General features: G+C 36.8%; 1 protein-coding gene across 17 annotated transcripts in view; it reads left to right on the top strand.

Annotated features, from left to right (window-relative positions):
• Positions 1 to 22041, top strand: part of LYST (lysosomal trafficking regulator) — a 176359-nt gene that overhangs the window by 109305 nt on the left and 45013 nt on the right. For all 17 annotated transcript variants that reach the window (XM_061404894.1, XM_061404887.1, XM_061404890.1 and 14 more), the window contains 11 exons: positions 641 to 832; positions 2502 to 2680; positions 4870 to 5076; positions 9319 to 9495; positions 10070 to 10146; positions 10292 to 10480; positions 12519 to 12664; positions 12751 to 12847; positions 13610 to 13671; positions 15495 to 15550; positions 17604 to 17756. In XM_061404894.1, coding sequence (XP_061260878.1) covers positions 641 to 832; positions 2502 to 2680; positions 4870 to 5076; positions 9319 to 9495; positions 10070 to 10146; positions 10292 to 10480; positions 12519 to 12664; positions 12751 to 12847; positions 13610 to 13671; positions 15495 to 15550; positions 17604 to 17756 — 1535 coding nt within the window. The remainder of the gene's footprint in view (positions 1 to 640; positions 833 to 2501; positions 2681 to 4869; positions 5077 to 9318; positions 9496 to 10069; positions 10147 to 10291; positions 10481 to 12518; positions 12665 to 12750; positions 12848 to 13609; positions 13672 to 15494; positions 15551 to 17603; positions 17757 to 22041) is intronic.

Below are 22041 nucleotides of genomic sequence, written 5' to 3'. Positions count from 1 at the left end.
CCCCATAAAGGGCAGCCCACCAGGCTCTGCCGTCCATGGGATTCTCCAGGCAAGAACACTGGAGTGGGTTGCCATTTCCTTCTCCAGTGCAAGAAAGTGAAAAGTGAAAGTGAAGTGGCTCAGTCATGTCCGACTCTTTGAGACCGCATGGACTGCAGCCTACCAGGCTCCTCCATCCATGGGATTTTCCAGGCAAGAGTACTGGAGTGGGGTGCCATTTCAGCAATGTTAATTACCCAAAAATAGTAATGTTCTTGCTAAAACATGATATGCTTTTGAAAAATCTATTGATTATTTTGGAATACAAAGAAGTGAAACAGTATTTGAAAATGTTTGAATATATACACCCTTCTAATTGAGTTTTTCAGAGGACTAAAATTTTTCCAAAGGATATCCATCCTACTAAGCTATGTCACAAGCTGTAGCATTGTTATTTAGGACTTTGAAATCAGAGGTACTGTTGCACTTCTTCAAAGAGGGAAAAACATCACTTTCTCTTAATCACTGTCTTTCCTTGTATAAATTACCTTTGAATTAAATAAAGTTCTTTTCATTGTCTGATAATCAAAAAGTTATAGCAGAAATGGTTTCTTTGATCCTTGTTAACTCCAGCACTTGATTTTAATTTATATACTTAAAGGTCCTCGAAAATTTCTCCTTGCTCAAACTGACTCTCTTCTGATGAAAATGCGTTCAGTAGCAAGTGATGAACTTCATGTGATGATGCAACGGAGAATGAGCCAAGAGAACCCTGTCCAGGCAACTGAAACAGAGCTTGCACAGAGGTTGCAGAGGCTCACTGTTTTTGCAGTTAACAGGATTGTTTATCAAGGTAGGACTAGAGAATAAATGTGTTCTTGCTCAGATATTGAAATGAGAATAATTTAAGAGAGGGGTTTCCCTGGTGGCTCAGACAGTAAAGAGAACTGGCTAAATTTCAGCTTTTTTAACAGCATTAAAAAATTTTTAGTATCCATACTAGTAAAATAATTTATTGGGACTCAGTATCCTTGAATAAAATTCTACTTTTTAATATGTTAAATGCTGGCCTATACTGACCATTGAAATTTAAAATAGTATAGCACCTCCAATATATTTTTTAAACTTTCCTTTGAAACAGTCATAGATTCACACGCAATTGTTAGGAAATACTTCAGAGAGATCCTGTGTGCCCTTGACCCAGTTTCCCCCCATAGATCTCGTAGAACTATAGTTCAGTATCACACCCAGATATTGACATCAGGACACTCAAGAAAAAGAACACTTCCATCACTATAAGATCTATATGTTGCCTTTTAGAGCCACATCCACTTTTCTCCCACACCCACCCCTTCCTTAATCACTGGCAACTATCAATCTGTTCTCCATTTCTGTATTTTCATCATTTGAAGAATGTTAAATAAATGGAATCATACAGCATATAACCATACAGTATGTGTAAGATTGACTTTTTTCACTCAGCGTAATTCTCTGGAGAGTCATCCTGGATGTTACATGTATCAATAATCTGTTCCCTTTTTGTTTTTGGTAAGTAATATTCCATAGCATGGATATACAGTTTAATCATTTACCTGTTGAAAGACGATCTGGGTACTTTCCAGTTTGGGGCTATTACAAATCGAGCTAGCTGCTATAAACATGTATGTGAAAGTTTTTGTGTGAACTCAGGTCTTTGCTTTTCTGGGATGAATATCCAAGAGTGCAGTTTCTAGGTGGTATGATAGTTGTGTGTTTTGTTCTTGCTAAGGAACTGCCAGCCTTTTCTAGAGTGGCAGTATAATTTTATATTCCTACCAGCAATGTATGAGTGATCCAGTTTTCTGCATGTCTTCACCAGCATTAGAAGTTGCACTGTTTTCAGTTTTAGCCATTCTGATATATAATGTTGGGCTATAACTTTGTGGTTTCAGGGTGCACTTCTACAGGAGCTAATGATTTAGATGTTTATGTATGAACGTTAATGCCTATAACAAACACTAAAAAAGCTATGCAAAGAAATATACTCAAAAACAATACAAATAAGCCAAAATCCTAAAAAATTTCAAGTGACACCCATTTTTTTTTAACTTTTCTAATTTATATTTGGGACAACCAGCCTCTAGAGTAAACTGTGAAATTGAACTGTTATCACATACACAGCATTTAATGGGAGAGCATGTCCGGTTAAACAGGTCTGCACGTCTATCTAATGTAAATATCACATGGTCTTCAATTTGTACAAGAACCTTCATGACTTTAATAATTTTGTAGTTTAATTCATCTTCATTAGTAAAATAAAGCTTTAATTTAGGATTGCATGACTCGTATGCTTAAATTTCTGCATTGTTTTAGGTGAATTCACTTTCTTTAGTATATTGTATTTTTTACATCAAATGCAGCTATTACGCGTTTATATTGTGATAACTGAATTAGTAACTACATAGATTATTTTTGTCACTATCATTTGTAATGGCTCAGTATTAGTGATTTGACTAATTTTTTATTCTTCTTTTAATTCAAAGAATTTAATCCAGATATTATTGACATTTTGAGTACTCCAGAAAGTACAACTCAAAGCAGGACCTCAGCTTCCCAGACTGAAATTTCTGAAGAAAATATTCATCATGAACAGCCTTCTGTTTTCAATCCATTTCAGAAAGAAATGTTCATGTATCTGGTAGAAGGATTCAAAGTATCTAGTGTGAGTAAATTAGTTACATGGGAAATGTTCATTCACAAAGAAGGAGTAGAGGTTTTATGTGTCTGTATTCAGTTCAGTTCAGTTGCTCAGTCCTGTACAATTCTGCGACCCCATAGACTGCATCACGCCAGGCTTCCCTATCCATCACCAACTCCCAGAGCTTGCTCAGACTCATGTCCATTGAGTTGGTGATGCCATCCATCTCATCCTCTGTCATCCCTTTCTCTCTCAGGAGTAGAAGTTTCTGTATCTTTTCTGTATCAGAAAAGAATAGGAATTTGATGATTACTATGAGAGCTTAAACTAATAACCTGTTTTTAAAGGACTTTATTTATAGCTGCTTACTCGAGAGTTATTATTATGGATAATTATGAAGTGCAGATGTTGGCTTAAACAGGTCTAATATCTTCAAAATTATGTAGAGAATACTGAGAAGCATCAGGCTCCATTTATCGTCAACTCACTTAGGTTTTTGTGGGTCATATATATAGTTGAACATAGGGAAAAAATTGGTCAGTACACTCATAGATAGCAAAGGCTAATTTAATTCTAGCAGAACTCATAAATCATGATTCTGCCAGTATAACTAGATTTTCTTGTCTGCAGGTTCCACTTAGAACTGAGTCATTCACAAAGAGCCCTTAGGACTAGGAGTAACTGGAGAGCCATTTCCAAAACTCAAAATAAACTCTAAAATGTACTAATTCCAATTTTTAAACCAGATAAAGGATATTTGATCAGGATTAGGTTAACCCTTGTGGGACCACCTTCGAAAGCACAGCTTATTTGGTTATTTGTTAAGGGATATTGATGGTCAATTTATATACAATTCTTAATTTGTGACAGTTTTACTCAATATTTTAGTCTTCGCTGGTGTCTCAGTGGTAAAGAATTTGCTTTCCAGTACAGGAGGCGAGGGTTCGATCCCTGGGTCACGAAGATTCTTTGGAGAAGAAAATGGCAACCCACTCTAATATTCTTGCCTGGAAAATCCCATGGACAGAGAAACCTGATGGGCTACAGTCTATATATGCATGCTAAGTTGCTTCAGTTATGTCTGACTGCAATCTTATGGACTATAGCTCACCAGGCTTCTCTGTCCATGGGATTCTCCAGGCAGGACTACTGGAATGGGTTTCCATGCCCTTCTCCAAGGGATTTTGCCAAGTCAGGGATCAAACCTGGGTCCCTTACATCTCCTGCATTGGCAGGCAGGTTCTTTACCACTAGCGCCACCTGGTCCATGGGGTCGTAAAAGAGTCGAACACAACTTAGCAACTAAACAACAACAGCAATATTCAATATTTTAGTACTAATTCAAGCCTCTATTACGAATGCTTCTCTTTTATATTGTAAAATCCAGGTAGGCTTATTTACTGTTGTTCTTTGATGGTTCTGTTTTTTCTTTTTTTGCCATTTAAAATCTCCAAACCCTGGGTAGTTTTTTTTAAGTGTCTTAGGGCTTTAGCTTCTTTATCTCTCCCTTTTTAAATTGTGGTAAAATAAGACTTCCCTCATGGCTCAGACAGTAAGCGTCTGCCTACAATGAGAGAGACCCGGGTTTGATCCCTGGATTGGAAAGAGCCTCTGGAGAAGGAAATGACAACCCACTCCACTACTCTTGCCTGGAAAATCCCATGGACCGAGGAGCATGGTAGGCTCCTACAGTCCATGGGGTCACAAAGAATCGGACACGACCAAGCAACATCACTCACTCACCATACATAACATAAATTTTGCTATTTTCACAATTTTAAAATGTACAAATCAGTGATATTAAGTCCATTCACATTGTTGCGCAACCATTACCACTGTCCATCCCTAGGGATTTTTCCGTTATCAGAAACTGAAACTCTGTGTTCATTAAACAGTAACTCCGCATTAACCTCTCCCCCCGTCCCTGTTAACCACTGTTCTGATAGTATATATCGCACTTATTCACCCATTCATCCATCAGTGGGTATTTGGATTGTTCCTACCTTTGGGCTATTTTGAACGGCGCCACTATAAACACTTATGCACATCCATCTCTTTTAAAACCCTGTTTGTGTGGATGTGTATATCTTCCTAATTTCAACTGTTTGAAAATTCTAGAATAAAACATGTTCCATGATTTTTTAGGGCTGTGTTGGGGTTATTATATTATTGTTTAAGAAATTTGATCCTAATTCATTCCTTTTTGATTTAAGGCTTCAGGTAAAACCAGTAGTTCCAAACAGCAGTGGGCTAAAATCTTATGGTCTTGTAAGGAAACCTTCCGAATGCAGCTTGGGAGACTGCTCGTGCATATGTTGTCTCCAGCCCACCCTTCACAAGAGAGAAAGCAAATTTTTGAAATAGTTCGTGAACCAAATCATCAGGAAATACTGCGAGAATGTCTTAGCCCATCCCTGCAAGTAAGTACCCCAATACTTCATAAGTAATAACTATTATAAAACTGTACAAATCAAGAGCTGAATTTAAACTGTATTTTCATGCCAAATACCATGAATATAGTTTTCTAACCAAACAAATATTTTCTGAGATCTTTCTTCAGATGCCATTTACCAGAGTCAATTTGTTTAATCTGTTTAATCCCCCTTCCTTTTTCCAGTGTTTAAGAAGTTCTATACCTGAGTTCTTATAAGATCCTTCATAGTTAGTTACTAAATCTTGAAGTGTTTTCTTTAAGAACTGTTTGAAGACTTTTTAAAGCATTATATTATCCATGAAACATCTATACTGAATGGCTCAAATAGCAGTACATATAACATATTTCAAAAATGTTTACAGTAAGTTAAAATACTTGTTGATCATCTGGAATGGTAAAATCAAAATATTCAAGCTGTTTTGGAATCTATAAATTCTATCACTTAGCAAGCAGTAGATGGAGAATTTAAGTGGTGTAACTGTTCTGTTTAGCGGTTTCTTATGAAATTAAATATACTCTTAGCCTGTGATGCTAAAATTCCATTTTTAGATATTTACCTAAGAGAAATTAAAGCATATGTCCATAAGAAGACTAGTAGGAGAATATCCGTGACAGCCTTTTTTCTAATAGCCAAAAACTGGAAATAACCCAAGTATCTGTCAGTGGGAGAATGTATAACTAAACTGTGGTATACTTATACAATAGACTGTTACATAGCAATAAAAGTGAACTGACTACTGATGCACCCATTAATATGGATGAAGCTCAGAATTGTGGTGTCATTGAAAGGGACAGCCAAACACCAAAGAGTAGGCATTTTATGATTCCATTCATATGAAGCCCAAGAACAGGCAAAATTAAGATATAGTCATGGAATTTAGGACAGTAATTGTCTCTGTGAGGAAGGGGACAGTGAGAAGGGGAATTGAATGGAAAAGGGCATAGGGAAATTTCTTGGACATGCTCAGTCATGTCCAACTCATTGCAACCCCATGGACCGTAGCCTGCCAGGCTCTTCTGTCCATGGGGTTTTCCAGGCAAGAATACTAGAGTAGGTTGCCGTTCCCTTCTCCAGGGCATCATCCCAACCTGGGGATCAAACCCATATCTCTCACATTGCAGGCAGATTCTTTACCATCTGAGCCATCTGTAAAATGTCAGCCTGGTTTCAAAATCAAAATTGTGAAATACAGCACAGTTGAAGAGTTTCTAGTTTTTATCTCTATAGCTTTCCCTCATTCTTTCCCTTTCCCTGTAGCTTACCATCCTTATTTGGTTTTTATTTGTATTGGGGGTATAAGCAAATTTGTGACATACACACACACACACACACGTGGGCGTGTGTATGTATTCTCTCTCTCACTTCTTTATATGAAAAAAGGTAATGAACCATACAGAGCCTTCTCACTCTACTTTCTTCAGCTAACAATATATCCTGCAATGGTTCCACAGCAGTATAGAGAGCTCTTCTTGTGCCTTTTTTTATAACTGCCTACAAGCTCTATTCCATCTGTAGTCTGCCTGATTTTTAAAGCTCCAAGCTTCTCTTCTATTGAATCTGGTTAATTCTCCAGCCAGTCTGTGGCTCCTCATCTATTCTCTCATAACATCTTCACATCCCTTGTGGTTCTTCTGATAAGCTGCTTTTTTCATGTTGTCCCCACAGCATGCAGCGCTCTCTTTCCTCCACTTTGTCTGTCTATCTGCCTGTGTGTCCATTTAGCCATGCACCCACATCATATGGTACCACCTTCAAAACCTTCCTTCCTTCTTTTAGTAGGAATTCAGAACTCTTTCTTCTTGAAACTTCATTGAAAATTTTATTTTTACACATTTTGTTATTTTCTAAGAGTTTGTGTTTAAATTCAATTCCTTAAATCAGTTTCCTGAGAGCAGGAAATAAGATTTCTATGTGTGCATGTCTCCAAAAACAACTTTTCTAGTCCCAGAAACTACAGTCAATAAATGATTGATCAGAAGATGTTAAAATGAGCTATTAGAAACAGCTTCAGTGTCTAGGAAAATCATGTTTCTTTGGACATTCAGAATGAAAAAATAAAACATTTCTGGTAGTTTTTCAAGATGATTTTAAAATGTCACCGAATACTAAACTGAAATATTTTTAGAGTTCTATCAAGATTATTACCTTTAAGATGCACATATGAAAATATTCTAGTCGTTTACCATTCCTCTTTATTTGCCAACTCTTCAGGCCTTTTACTTGCAGAGCATCTGTTCATTTTTCTCTTTTGGTCAGGTAACAGCTGTCTCCTGACTAATTTAAAATGTTACATTAAAATGTGCTTTGCTATTTTCATCATTGCATATGTTCATCTTATGCTTTTGGGAAACGACATGATGTGATTCAGCATGTGAATTTAAATATCACCTAAAATGTAATAGTTTCCAAATCCATTTGTTGACTATTCACAGTTTAAAATATCATAAAGCCAAATACAGTGATATTTGTATGAGTGCAAATTGTTAAAAAATAAAATTACACATGTTTAACTTGTTGGCAAAGTTAATGTCTAAATAATATATAGTGTACACTTAACAATCAGGTGTAATATCTCTGGCATGAAAGAGCCACTTAACGGAAGAAAGCTTTGATCTGCACAGTAAATAAAAAGCACTAAAACTGGCATGTGTGTGCATATCAGTCACTCAGTCATGTCCAAATCTTTGTGACCCCATGGACTGTAGATCGCCAGGCTGCTCTGTCCATTGAATTCCCCGGCCAAGAATACTAGAGTGGGTTGCCATTCTGTTTTCCAGGGGATCTTCCCAACCCAGGGATTGAACCCCAGTCTCCCACACTGCAGGCAGATCTTTACCGTCTGAGCTGCCAGGGAGGCCCATAAAAGTGGTATAAACAAAGCTTATCTAAAAATGAAATTTCACGTTTCCAAAGTCAAATGATTGTCTAAAGCAAAAATGGTAGCCATGTCTTTTGGAATCCCAGCATAGATAATAAAAGTATGCATGTGTGCTCAAAAAAAAAAAAAAAGAGCCACTTAAGAAATCGTGAATCAAAGTTTGGTTTAGTTTTACACTAGGAAGGACCGTTTTCATTTCTTAAGTAACATTTTCATTTTGTCTATAGGGCCTGTTCATAAAAGACTAACCTAAACCAAACCCTTCTCCCAAATATTCACATACTGAATACTGACATCCTAACTGGTTTTAGAGTTTTTCACCTTTTGTTCTCCCCAGGGAATAGTGAATGCTTAAAAATGGATCCAAAGATACTTTTTTGTTCTGGTATTTTCTCCAGTGTTTATTCTCCTAAGCAGAAATTAAAGAGACTCTTACCTTAAAGTTTAAAGGAAAGTTTCCCTTCCAGTTCAGCAATGGCACCCCACTCCAGTGCTCTTGCCTGGAAAATCCCATGGACGGAGGAGCCTGGTAGGCTGCAGTCCATGGAGTCACTAAGAGTCGGACACGACTGAGCGACTTCACTTTCACTTTTCGCTTTCATGCATTGGAGAAGGAAATGGCAACCCACTCCAGTGTTCTTGCCTGGAGAATCCCAGGGACGGGGGAGCCTGGTGGGCTGCCGTCTATGGGGTCGCACAGAGTTGGACACGACTGAAGTGACTTAGCATATGAGAAGGACTAAGAATTATTTTCCTTCATCCCAAGCTTATTTTCTGTATTCCTTTAGCAAACCCTCTCTAAAATTCTTTCCCCAAAAGCTTGTGTGCTTGCTTTTTTCCTTCTTTCCTTTATTACTTCTATTCCTTTCTTCTTTTTTTTCCTCTTTTTTCCATTTTTTTACCTTTAACAATAAAAATTTTCAAACATACTAAGAAAAATAGAGACTAGTGAATACTTAATGAATACCATATGACCATCTCATAGGTCTAACTATTGTTAGTATTTTTATCATATTTATCATAATTTTTTTCCTGAGGTATTTTAAAGTAAATTATATAAATCATGACATTTTTTCAAAAGACTTTTTTATGTCACCATAACAACATTATTATACCTAACAAAATTAGCATATACTCTAATGTCATCATATACTCGGTGCATAATCATGTGAGAATTTCTTCAGTTGTCCCCAAAATGTCTTTTTAGCTGATTTATTTAAACCAGATTCAGCCAAATAAATGCAGCAATAAAATTTAATTTACTGTTAAAGAATTTAAATGTAAGAAATAAACATTCTTTATGACTTAAAATTTTTTTAATTAAAAAAATTGTTACTTTTTTTTTAAAGCATGGAGCCAAATTAGTTTTGTATTTGTCAGAGTTGATACATAATCACAAAGATGAACTGACTGAAGAAGAACTAGACACAGCAGAACTGCTTATGAATGCTTTAAAATTATGTGGTCATAAGTGCATCCCTCCCAGTGCATCAACAAAATCAGACCTTATTAGAGTGATCAAAGAGGTGAGTCAGTGAAACCATAAGAAACAGTTTTCTTAGGAGATCCCATTGACTGTAACTAAAGAATGATTGAGAGATTTTTTTATTATAGAGTACCACTGATGGTGAATTTCAAATGATAATTTTCTTATACTTTATATTGCTTTTTTAATATGAGAAAACAAATAATCTTATTTTAAGGAGCATTTTATTCTCTTTGGTCATCCATATTCATTACCACTAGCTTTCAGGGAAGAAAAAGGTTTTAATAATGACAAGCAAGTTGAATCATCAGCCTCAAGTTCTCAGTTCTTTAGTGAAAAAGCAAACTAAGGAAGCAAGCAGCTATGCAAACCCATTGGGTTTGGCAGCCCTAGTTAACTATTCCACCCTGATTTCTGTGACCCAAAGTGTGTGGAACCAAAGGGGAATTAGAACATTATTTAAGTAGGTGATTATTTTAATATTCTGGTCTCCAGGAGACAATTTTTTTTTTCCTTTGTTAACTTGGTTTTAAATTTAGTTTGCTGGGTTCTGTGCCAGTGTTAAATGATAAATAATAAGTTTTATATAGTATATTATTATCTAAATCTTTTAGGAACAAAGGAAATATGAAACTGAAGAAGGTGTGAATAAAGCCAACTGGCAGAAAACAGTTAATAATAATCAGCAAAGGTAGGATTTCACGTGTGCTAAAAGTTATGTCTTTTAGGAGCCCCATTATATTTTGCATATGCTTTTAGCTTTAATGTACCATGTTTTGATATACATTTAATGTTCCTATACATATGCTTAACTTACAGGCTTTTTGTCTGTTTAGTCTCTTTCAGCGTTTGGATTCAAAATCAAAGGATATATCTAAAATAGCTGCAGATATCACCCAGGCAGTGTCTCTTTCCCAAGGGATTGAGAGAAAAAAGGTGATCCAGCATATCAGAGGAATGTACAAAGTGGATCTGAGTGCCAGCAGACACTGGCAGGAGCTTATTCAACAACTGACGCATGACAGGTGGGCAATGTGGGAGGGCTTTCAGTGGTCTTGCACGAATGTTTTATATTGATGTTATTTTCACTCTAGAATGAAATTCATAATACTTTCTCATTAGCTTAAATATTTCTGTTTAATAATTTGTAATTTATTTCCTCTTAAAGAATATACCCAAGAGAATTTTTTAATTCTTAGGAGGGAGAAAAAAATAATGAGAGAGACATTAGCTCTTCCAGAGAGTAATATCTGTTTACTGGCTTTCTTTTTAAAATATCTTTGCAAAAGAATAGGGAAATCACTGAAACAAGACAGTTGGGAAATACATCTTTTTCTAGTTAAGACTTCAGTAACACAGTTAAAAAGATGCATCACAAATAGTGAAAAGAGGGAAATTAAAATAGTATTCTCTGAATTTGGTTAACATAACTGATTAGTATTATGACTTTGAGGAGCTATATACTAAAGCAAATTCCAGGTGAATGAATGAATTAAACTTAAAAAGTTTACAAAGCAGGAGAAAATAGAGTATTTATCAACTCTGATAGATAACTTCCTAAAATCAAACACAATTGAAGAAACTATAAAGAAGAAATTAATGGCTTTGAACTTTCATTTTTTTCCAGTGTATTTAACAAGCATAGCCACAACAAAACATCAAAATTTATTTTCAGCATGTATTTCAAAGTTAGTATTTTTATTATTTTAAAATCATAGAAGTTTGAAAATAAAAATTTAAATCCCAAAAGTTTGAGCAAAAGACATGAATATATTCTTCACATAAGACAAGTAGAATTAATAAGCAGATGGGAAAAATTGAATATTGCTAGAGGCTAATTTAGTTTTTAAAAATTTTTAGATACTATATTTTACCTTTTATGTTAAAATAAAAAGTTTTTTTAGGAACTCATCTCCACAGTAGGAAGAATGTATCTTAGCTCTTGATCAGAGGTTTGGTGGCATTGTATACTTTGACATAATATATCAGGAACCGTATAAACAATTTATTTCTAGTTCCAGTTATTCTATTTTAGTGATTCTATCCTAAGGAAAATATTCAAAATATGCAAAATCAATAAAAACAAAAATTTTCATCTCTGCATTTTTTATGTTAGTGAATGAATTAGAAACAACTAAGTATATAACAGTAGTAATAAATACAGTATGATCTTTTCACTCAATATAATATTAGCCATTTAAAATAATAATAAAGAAGGCAGGATATAGGAATGTGTATATAAGAAAATATGTGTGTATATGAGTTATAACTGTAATTTTAAAAAATGAAAATCACTAACAGTATTTTGGTATGTTTGGGGTAGTAGAATTAAGGGTAATTTACTTCTTTTATCTATTTCTAAAAACTATTTCCTTTCATTTCAAATGTTAATTATTTTAAAACATTTTTAGAAATGTAATTGCTACAAAAATGAATAATTTTGATTGTTACATTAGATAATAGACAAAATGGGAAATGAAAAAAATTTATTTGGAAATTGATTTTTTTTCTTTAGTTGACCATACTAAGTCTAATATATCACAAAGCATATATAGTAGTCATGCTGTATCTTTTTAAAAATGTAATAGGTATAAGAAACTAGTAGCAGAGCTTGCCTTGAGGCAAGGAGACTGGACTCCAGAGCAGAGGGATACTTTTTTTTTTTGTTATTCTTCTGTACTGTGTGTATGCAGTGTGTTTGTTCTCGGTTGCTCAGTTGTGTCCAACTCTTTGCAACCCCATGGACTGCAGCCTTCCAGGCTCCTCTGTCCATGGGATTCTCCAGGCAAGAATACTGGAGTGGGTTGCCATTTCCTCCTCCAGGGGATCTTCCTGACCCAGGGATCGAACTTGCGTTGTCTGAGTCTCCTGCATTGGCAGGCAGATTCTTTACCACTGAGCCACCTGGAAAGCCATGTGTATGCATATCCCTGTCTAGTTATATAAATAGTTGGATTTTTCAATTGAGTGGATCAGTTTTGACTTATGTATTAAATATTTACATAGTTTTTTTAAGTTATAAGTACTTCAAATTGCCACTTGAACCTTTCTTTCTACTTGTAGAGCAGTCTGGTATGACCCCATCTACTATCCAACTTCATGGCAGTTGGATCCAACAGAAGGGCCAAATCGAGAGAGGAGACGTTTACAGAGATGTTACTTAACTATTCCAAATAAGTATCTGCTTAGGGATCGACAGAAATCAGAAGGTAATAGTGCCTTCTTGACTCAACATATAAATAGCAGATAACTGTGGTCATTACACAAAGATGATGTAATCTCTTTTCCTCAACAGATGTGGTCAAGCCACCACTCTCTTACCTATTTGAAGACAAAACTCATTCTTCTTTCTCTTCTACTGTAAAAGACAAAGCTGCAAGTGAGTCTATAAGGTAAATTTGAATCCATAAGACATCTTCTCTTGTTGAATGTGTTAAATACTTTAATAGTCTATTGCAGTGCTTATATGATGCTTATTTTAGATAATGCAATGGTTTAAGAAAAGACCTGAACATGGCTCAAGAGAGGACAAAGTTGAATGCCCGAAATCCAAAGAGAACAGAGTTTTGATAGAGAGTTTTCATTGGACTTCAGTCTTAGTCTGTTATGTGAGGAAGATAAGTCACACCTAACATGTCATAGCATTGTTGAGGATTGTGGGTCAGTATGGTAACTATTGATAGGACTGTCACTGTGGTTGTAGTGGAGGTTGTTATCAGGCCCATTTTATGATAAAAAACTTGAGAGTCAAGATTAAGTGACTGGACTAAAGAATAGAAGAACTTTTCTGACTCTGAATCCCCCTTTGCTCCTAGAACGCTCCATTTCTTTCCTGTGTTTGTTCAGAGGCATGAACCAATGTTTGCTTATGTACTGCAAAATATAAAATATTGAAGTTTCTTTTAAATAACTGAGTCTTGTATTCTGTGTAGGGTGTAGGGATCATTCACCTTTTCTAAAAGTTGCCGTTATTTTCTCTGCCATTATAATGTCAGAAATGAGAAAATATTTTCATGTGGACTCTAACAAGACATTATATGCTTTTGAAATTCTTGTCTGCTCTGCTGAAATCTTCTACTAGATAAAATAAAGCTTTTATTCTCTGAAATTGTTCAAAACATTTAATCATAGTAATTTTAAATATGTTTTGACAGAGTCAATCGAAGGTGTATCAGCGTTGCACCATCTAGAGAGACAGCTGGTGAATTGTTATTAGGTAAGTTACATTTTGAAGATTTTTATACATATTCACTGCGCCTATTTTATTCTTAGATAATTTAAAACATTGTTTTGACAGACTGCCATTAAATGAGATAAACTGTCTCTAATATTGTATAGGTTATTTTGCCTTAACATTGTCTATAATGCATATGACTCATGAATGTGAAGAAATGAACAGTCTTATTTTTTGAAAAGCATATAAACAGCATTTTAATTTTTATAAAGTTAACTTTCTTCATGAGTATACATTTTTAAATTTGTTTTTTTTATTATGTATCAGTTTTTAATTCTAAAGTAAAGAATCATTAGTATGTTTATATGCCTACTGTTTTAATGGATATCCCTATACACATGAAATATATCCACCTCGAGATTATTCTTAATTTATATTCCTCATTGTACTTCTGAGAGAAAGGCCAAGACTATCCGTGGATAGTTACATTTAGTGAGAAATTTTTTCCTCAAGACTTGAAGGAATAGCATTAAACCACGTAGTCTCTATTTCCTTAAAGAACTGATTTGTATTCTGTGGGCCAGTTGTTCTCAAATCAGGGGCATCCAGATCACATGGGAACATCTAAGAAAAACGAATTCTCAGGCCCCTGCCCAGAGCCACTGAATCTGAAACTCTGTGGATGGGGTCCAGACATTACATTTTTATATACCCTGCAGTGATTCTGACACACCCTCAAATTAGAGAGTCACTGCAGTAGGCTACAGCTCTATAGCCTCAAAGCCCTAACTTGCAGAGTTTCAAGCTTGCCAGGGCTGAGCCCCACAGTCACTAGGATGGAGATGGTGCCCTTCTCTGAGCTGTCCATGCCAGGGCTCAGGGTGACCAGCATCCAGTGCAGAGCTCCAGGAAGTTCCCACCGTTTGGATACATGATGTAGGGATGTGCATTACTAACAGCCTCTCAAGCAGGAAAATTGGGGGGACTGTCTGAGCCCTGATGGAGCCATCAGAGGTCAGACAGTAAAAAATCTGCCTGTAGCACAGAAGATGCGGGTTCGGTCCCTGAATTAGGAAGATCCTCTGGAGGAGGGAATGGCTACCCACTCCAGTATTCTTGCCTGGAGAATTCCATGGACAGAGAAACTTGGCATGCTACAGCCCATGGGGTTGCAAAGAGTCGAACATGACTAAGCGACTAACACGTTACTTTTCTGCCCTATTGAGTGTTTAAGTCAGCAAAATAATTAAGGATTCCTCTTTTGCTAGAAAATTTAGTTTATAACTTGAATTCAGTTAATGTGTACAAAATAAAGTAATATGCCAGTAACCTAAGAAAAATACTGGTAATAATAAACAGCCAGCACTTTTTTAGCACTAAGCACCACTGTTAATAAACATTTTACATATATTCTATATAATTCCCACAGTAACCCTATGAAATAGAGTCTTCTCCCTACCCCATTCTTTTTATAAGGAAACTAAAGCACAGTGGGGTTTTGCCCAGGATCTCATGGATGCTATTCAAAAATGAAAGTGAAAGTGAAGTTGCTCAGTCATGTCCAATTCTGTGACCCCGTGGACTGTAGCCCACCAGGCTCCTCCGTCCATGGGATTCTCCAGGCAAGAATACTGGAGTGGGTTGCCATTTCCTTCTCCAGGGATCTTCCTGACCCAGGGATCAAACCCAGGTCTCTCACATTGCAGGCAGACACTTTAACCTCTGAGCCATACTTACTGAGTATTAAGAACTCCTTCTGGGTTCTGTGATTCAAATTCGGTCCAGTTGACTCCAGAGGTGCTTTTAACTATATAAGATAATAGTGCACAGACATTTATAAACTCACAACCAATTATTTTCTGCAGGTAAATGTGGAATGTATTTTGTGGAAGATAACGCTTCTGATACAGTTGAGTGTTCTGTGAGTAGTGGTTTAAATTTGCGTTTATATGAATCTAGACAAATTCCCACATGTATAAGTTTAATACAGCCAGAAAGCAGGTAGAACTGTTAAGAGTTCATTTCTTGTCACACTCAGTATAAATTTGTCTGAATTCCAGTTTTTAAGATAATTTTAAAAAGAAGACCATAAGAAGACCATGCCATCCGCTCTGACTCATGTTCTGAGTTTCACAGCAGCAAGTATTATGGGTCAGATTCTGAAGCATTCGTATTATTTCAGTTTATGTCCGTTCTTTCTCACCACTATCCTCTGTAGCATCAAACTTCTTGCTACTCCCTGTTTATTGTCACATACATTTGCCTTCAAAAAGAAAGAAAAATATTGTCTGATTTAGTAACTTAAGTAATCCTAATGTTCACTTAGCTTAGTAGTCATAATTTTTATTCTTCTGGAAATACTTACATTAATCTGAAAATAACAAAAAGGACTCAATTCACATTTTGGTACAGTAAACATTTGATTTGTTTGAATTCATTTACATGCCATTAAAATACTGCTTTGAGAGTCCTGTAACAGGAGAAATAAGGCTCTTTGTTTCAGAAGTTCTAAAGCCAGGAATTCATAAGGATGCATTTAAATAAGACTATGTATGATTTACTGGTTAATACATATTTGATTCAAAGAAATTAGGGAGTGAAAACATAAAATATTATTGTAAAGTAAATCATGTTAAAAAAAATCATTAAAGTATTTCATGTAATCCCCCAAAATTGAATAGGCATTATTTTGTGATTTACATAGCAATTACTACAGTATTTATCCCAGCTAACAAAAGTATAGTTATGTAATTTTTAAAGATGTATCTTTTTAGAACAAAAGAGTTTAATAGTTGATACATGAATCAGCTTTTTTTCTGGATGGGTCCAAAAGATGACCTTTTCCACCTAAATGGAAGCTCTAAAAAGACCCTTGCTTTTTAATAATTGAAGGATCCTTCCTTTCTGTGTACTTTTGTAGCATTTGTGCTTATTTCCTGTGTGACATTTGCTGTCTTGCCTTTCCAAAACATGTGCAAATATCCTGTGCCCCCTTTTTATCATGTATAGATTTATTTCATGCAGAGCACTTAGCAAGCACCTTGCCTGTAGATGCTTAATTAATGTTTGTTAAATTGAAAGTATGTTACATGTTGAAGCTAAACAGGGAGGAATTTGGTTTTAAGAATGAGAATATTACCTTTGCATTAAAACATTTTGCTTTCCTTGTAATATATTTCCTGCCTCTATTTCTAAAAATTAGTTGGGACACAGTAAGACACACATAGAGCAGACCAAAGTGTCACTTCCTCCTTACTGCTGTTTTTCAAATTTCTCTTTATTTTTGACTCCTAGAGATTTCATTTTCCCTTACTTTCTTGCAAGCTGAGCTATACATTTAAAAGAATATTTGCTTACTAAAAGAAATCAGTCTGAAAAGTACATACTTTATGATTCCAACCGTATGACTTTCTGGAAAAAGGAAAACAGTAGAGGCAACAAAAAGATCAGCGGCAGCTGGGTGGAGCAGAAGGGAATCTCACAGCAGTGAGACTGTTCTGTATGGTACTGTAATGTGGACACATGTCATTAAACATTTGTCAAAACCCATTTGACCTACACAACACCGAGATTAAACTATGGGCTTTAGTTAAGAATAATCTATTCCATAGTGGCTCATCAGTTGTAACACATGTACTACATGAGCACGAGATGTTCACCGTAGCGAAACTGAGTGCAGAAAAGCTATATGTGGGAACTCCATACTATCTGCTCAGTTTATAAACATAAAACTTATCTGGAAAATACAGCCTATTAACAAAGTTTAAATGAAGTTTATTAACTCAGTTGTTTTTAGATTTTATCCAGCATTTTGAAGTGTTTAGTAGCAGGAAGATTTTTAGAGAATCTTATCTGCTACTTTGCCACAGAAGGAAGGCTTTATATTGCATTTTGATAGTGTTTTAAAATGTAAAATTAAAGAGATTCTATTTCATGTAGAGCAAATGCTTTCATGTCATTTCCTTTGACTTTAGAACCTTCAAGGAGAATTGGAACCAGCATCGTTTTCCTGGACATATGAAGAAATTAAAGAAGTTCACAAGCGTTGGTGGCAGTTGAGGGATAATGCTGTAGAAATATTTTTAACAAATGGCAGAACACTCCTGTTAGCATTTGATAACACCAAGGTAAATTTGCCTATATTAATAGATATACTTTTTCAAAAAGATCATGGAATCAGTTTAATTACACTCATACTGACTAAATGAAGTTTTAACTTATTTAAACTTTAACTATTTCTGAAGTCAAATGAAAATTACCCTATTTCTTAGTACTGATTAAAGTAAATCTTTGGTTATGTTAGGACTATTTTTGTCCTCCAAAACTGTATTAAATTTTTATTCCCCAGAGTGACTGTATCTGTAATAAGTAAATAAATGAATGTATAGCCAACCTGAAGTAGTTTAACCTTGATAGTAGATTTCGTTTTTGACAAACCCTTTCTTGACTGCCACATTGCTTCAGCTACTGTGTGTCTGCTTGTCTTGATAGAAAACCTCTTGGAAGAAATAGTGTATGCTTGCTGCTTCCAGTTCCTCTCCTCAGATTCTCTTTTGAGATGCTCCAGTCAGATTTTTTCCTCACCACCCTACCTGTAACCTCTGGTCAGCATCACCAGTGACCTGGATGTTGCTAAACCCTACAGTTGTGTTTCTTAGTCTTCATCTTACTTGACTTACCAGCAGCATTTGACACAGCTGATTATTCTTTCTGTAAAGAAAGTGTGGGGAAAACCTTCCTCACTGGACTTCTGCATTAAAGTCTAATTGGCATCTCAAATTTAACATGGACAAAACTGACTTCTAATTTTCCCCCTAAAATCTCCAGTTTTCCCCAGCTCCATAAATGGCAACTCCAACCTTTCTGCTTGGCCAGTTCAAAAACCTTGGGGTTATCCTTGACTCCTCTTATTCTGTCATCCCACTTATTCTGACTCCTCTTAATTATGTGCTCTTATTCAGTTGGTTCGCCCCTCAAACTATACCCAGAATCTGAGTGTTTCCACTGCTGCCATCCTGGTCTAAGCCACTGTCAGCTCTTGCATAAATCATTGCACTAGCCTCCTCACTGGCCTCACTGCTTCCACACTCCCTCTTCTTTCAGACTGCTCTCAACACAGCAGTTAAAATGGGTCAGATCGTGCGATTCCTCTCCTCAGAGCCCTCTGACCACTTTCTTTGTCATTGCATTAAAGCCAGGACCTTACAGTGTTGAATAACCTTCAGATCAGATCAGATCAGTCGCTCAGTCATGTCCGACTCTTTGCTAGCCCATGAATCGCAGCACACGAGGTCTCCCTGTCCATCACCAACTCCTGGAGTTCACTCAGACTCACGTACATCGAGTCAGTGATGCCATCCAGCCATCTCATCCTCTGTCGTCCCCTTCTTCTCCTGCCCCCAATCCCTCCCAGCATCAGAGTCTTTTCCAATGAGTCAACTCTTCGCATGAGGTGGCCAAAGTACTGGAGTTTCAGCTTCAGCATCATTCCTTTCAAAGAAATCCCAGGGCTGATCTCCTTCAGAATGGACTGGTTGGATCTCCTTGCAGTCCAAGGGACTCTCAAGAGTCTTCTCCAGCCCCACAGTTCAAAAGCATCAGTTCTTCAGCACTCAGCCTTCTTCACAGTCCAACTCTCACATCCATACCTGACCACAGGAAAAACCATAGCTTTGACTAGAAGAACCTTTGTTGGCAAAGTAATGTCTCTGCTTTTCAATATGCTATCTAGGTTGGTCATAACTCTCCTTCCAAGGAGTAAGCGGCTTTTAATTTCATGGCTGCAGTCACCATCTGCAGTGATTTTGGAGCCCAGAAAAATAAAGTCTGACACTGTTTCCACTGTTTCCCCATCTATTTCCCATGAAGTGATGGGACCCGATGCCATGATCTTCGTTTTCTGAATGTTGAGCTTTAAGCCAACTTTTTCACTCTCCACTTTCACTTTCATCAAGAGGCTTTTTAGTTCTTCTTCACTTTCTGTCATAAGGGTGGTGTCATCTGCATATCTGAGGTTATTGATATTTCTCCCGGCAATCTTGATTCCAGCTTGTGTTTCTTCCAGTCCAGCGTTTCTCATGATGTACTCTGCATAGAAGTTAAATAAGCAGGGTGACAATATACAGCTGATGTACTCCTTTCCCTATTTGGAACCAGTCTGTTGTTCCATGTCCACTTCTAACTGTTGCTTCCTGACCTGCATACAAATTTCTCAAGAGGCAGATCAGGTGGTCTGGTATTCCCATCTCTTTCAGAATGTTTCACAGTTGATTGTGATCCACACAGTCAAAGGCTTTGGCATAATCAATCAAGCAGAAATCGATGTTTTTCTGAAACTTGCTTTTTCCATGATCCAGTGGATGTTGGCAATTTGGTCTCTGGTTCCTTTGCCTTTTCTAAACCCAGCTTGAACATCAGGAAGTTCACGGTTCACATATTGCTGAAGCCTGGCTTGGAGAATTTTGAGCATTACTTTACTAGCGTGTGAGATGAGTGCAATTGTGCGATAGTTTGAGCATTCTTTGGCATTGCCTTTCTTTGGGATTGGAATGAAAACTGCCCTTTTCCAGTCCTGTGGCCACTGCTGAGTTTTCCAAATTTGCTGGCATATTGAGTGCAGCACTTTCACAGCATCATCTTTCAGGATTTGGAATAGTTCAACTGGAATTCTATCACCTCCACTAGCTTTGTCCGTAGTGATGCTTTCTAAGGCCCACTTGACTTCACATTCCAGGATGTCTGGCTCTAGATGAGTGATCACACCATCGTGATTATCTGGGTCGTGAAGATCTTTTTTGTACAGTTCTGTGTATTCTTGCCATCTCTTCTTAATATCTTCTGCTTCTGTTAGGTCCATACCATTTCTGTCCTTTATCAAGCCCATCTTTGCATGAAATATTCCTTTGGTATCTCTAATTTTCTTGAAGAGATCTCTAGTCTTTCCCATTCTGTCGTTTTCCTCTATTTCTTTGCATTATCGCTGAAGAAGGCTTTCTTATCTCTTCTTGCTATTCTTTGGAACTCTGCATTCAGATGCTTATATCTTTCCTTTTCTCCTTTGCTTTTTGCTTCTCTTCTTTTCACAGCTATTTGTAAGGCCTCCCCAGACAGCCATTTTGCTTTTTTGCATTTCTTTTCCATGGGGATGGTCTTGATCCCTGTCTCCTGTACAATGTCATGAACCTCATTCCATAGTTCATCAGGCACTCTATCAGATCTAGTCCCTTAAATCTATTTCTCACTTCCACTGTATAATCATAAGGGACTTGATTTAGGTCATACCTAATGGTCATACTGAATGGTCTAGTGGTTTTCCCTACTTTCTTCAATTTAAGTCTGAATTTGGCAATAAGGAGTTCAAGGTCTGAGCCACAGTCAGCTCCCCATCTTGTTTTTGCTGACTGTATAGAGCTTCTCCATCTTTGGCTGCAAAGAATATAATCAATCTGATTTCAGTGTTGACCATCTGGTGATGTCCATGTGTAGAGTCTTGTCTTGTGTTGTTGGAAGAGGGTGTTTGTTATGACCAGTGCATTTTCTTGGCAAAACTCTATTAGTCTTTGCCCTGCTTCATTCCGTATTCCAAGGCCAAATTTGCCTGTTACTCCAGGTGTTTCTTGACTTCCTACTTTTGCATTCCAGTCCCCTATAATGAAAAGGACATCTTTTTTGGGTGTTAGTTCTAAAAGGTCTTGTAGGTCTTCATAGAACCGTTGAACTTCAGCTTCTTCAGGGTTACTGGTTGGGGCATTGACTTGGATTACTGTGATATTGAATGGTTTGCCTTGGAAACGAACAGAGATCATTCTGTTGTTTTTGAGATTGCATCCAGGTACTGCATTTTGGACTCTTTTGTTGACCATGATGGCTACTCCATTTCTTCTGAGGGATTCCTGCCCGCTGTAATAGATATAATGGTCATCTGAGTTAAATTCACCCATTCCAGTCCATTTGAGTTCGCTGATTCCTAGAATGTTGACATTCACTCTTGCCATCTCTTGTTTGACCACTTCCAATTTGCCTTCATTCATGGACCTGACATTCCAGGTTCCTATGCAATATTGTTCTTTACAGCATCGGACCTTGCTTCTATCACCAGTCACATCCACAGCTGGGTATTGTTTTTGCTTTGGCTCCATCCCTTCATTCTTTCTGGAGTTATTTCTCCACTGATCTCCAGTAGTATATTGGGCACCTACTGACCTGGGGAGTTCCTCCTTCAGTATCCTATCATTTTGCCTTTTCATACTGTTCATGGGGTTCTCAAGGCAAGAATAGTGAAGTGGTTTGCCATTCCCTTCTCCAGTGGACCACATTCTGTCATATCTCTCCACCATGACCCGCCCATCTTGGGTTGCCCCACGGGCATGGCTTAGTTTCATTGAGTTAGACAAGGCTGTGGTCCTATTATGA

Source organism: Bos javanicus, chromosome 28 (assembly GCF_032452875.1).
Source record: "Bos javanicus breed banteng chromosome 28, ARS-OSU_banteng_1.0, whole genome shotgun sequence".
NCBI classification, from domain to species: domain Eukaryota; kingdom Metazoa; phylum Chordata; class Mammalia; order Artiodactyla; family Bovidae; genus Bos; species Bos javanicus.
Note: the sequence above shows the minus strand (reverse complement) of the source record. Positions and strands in the feature narration are given on the sequence as shown.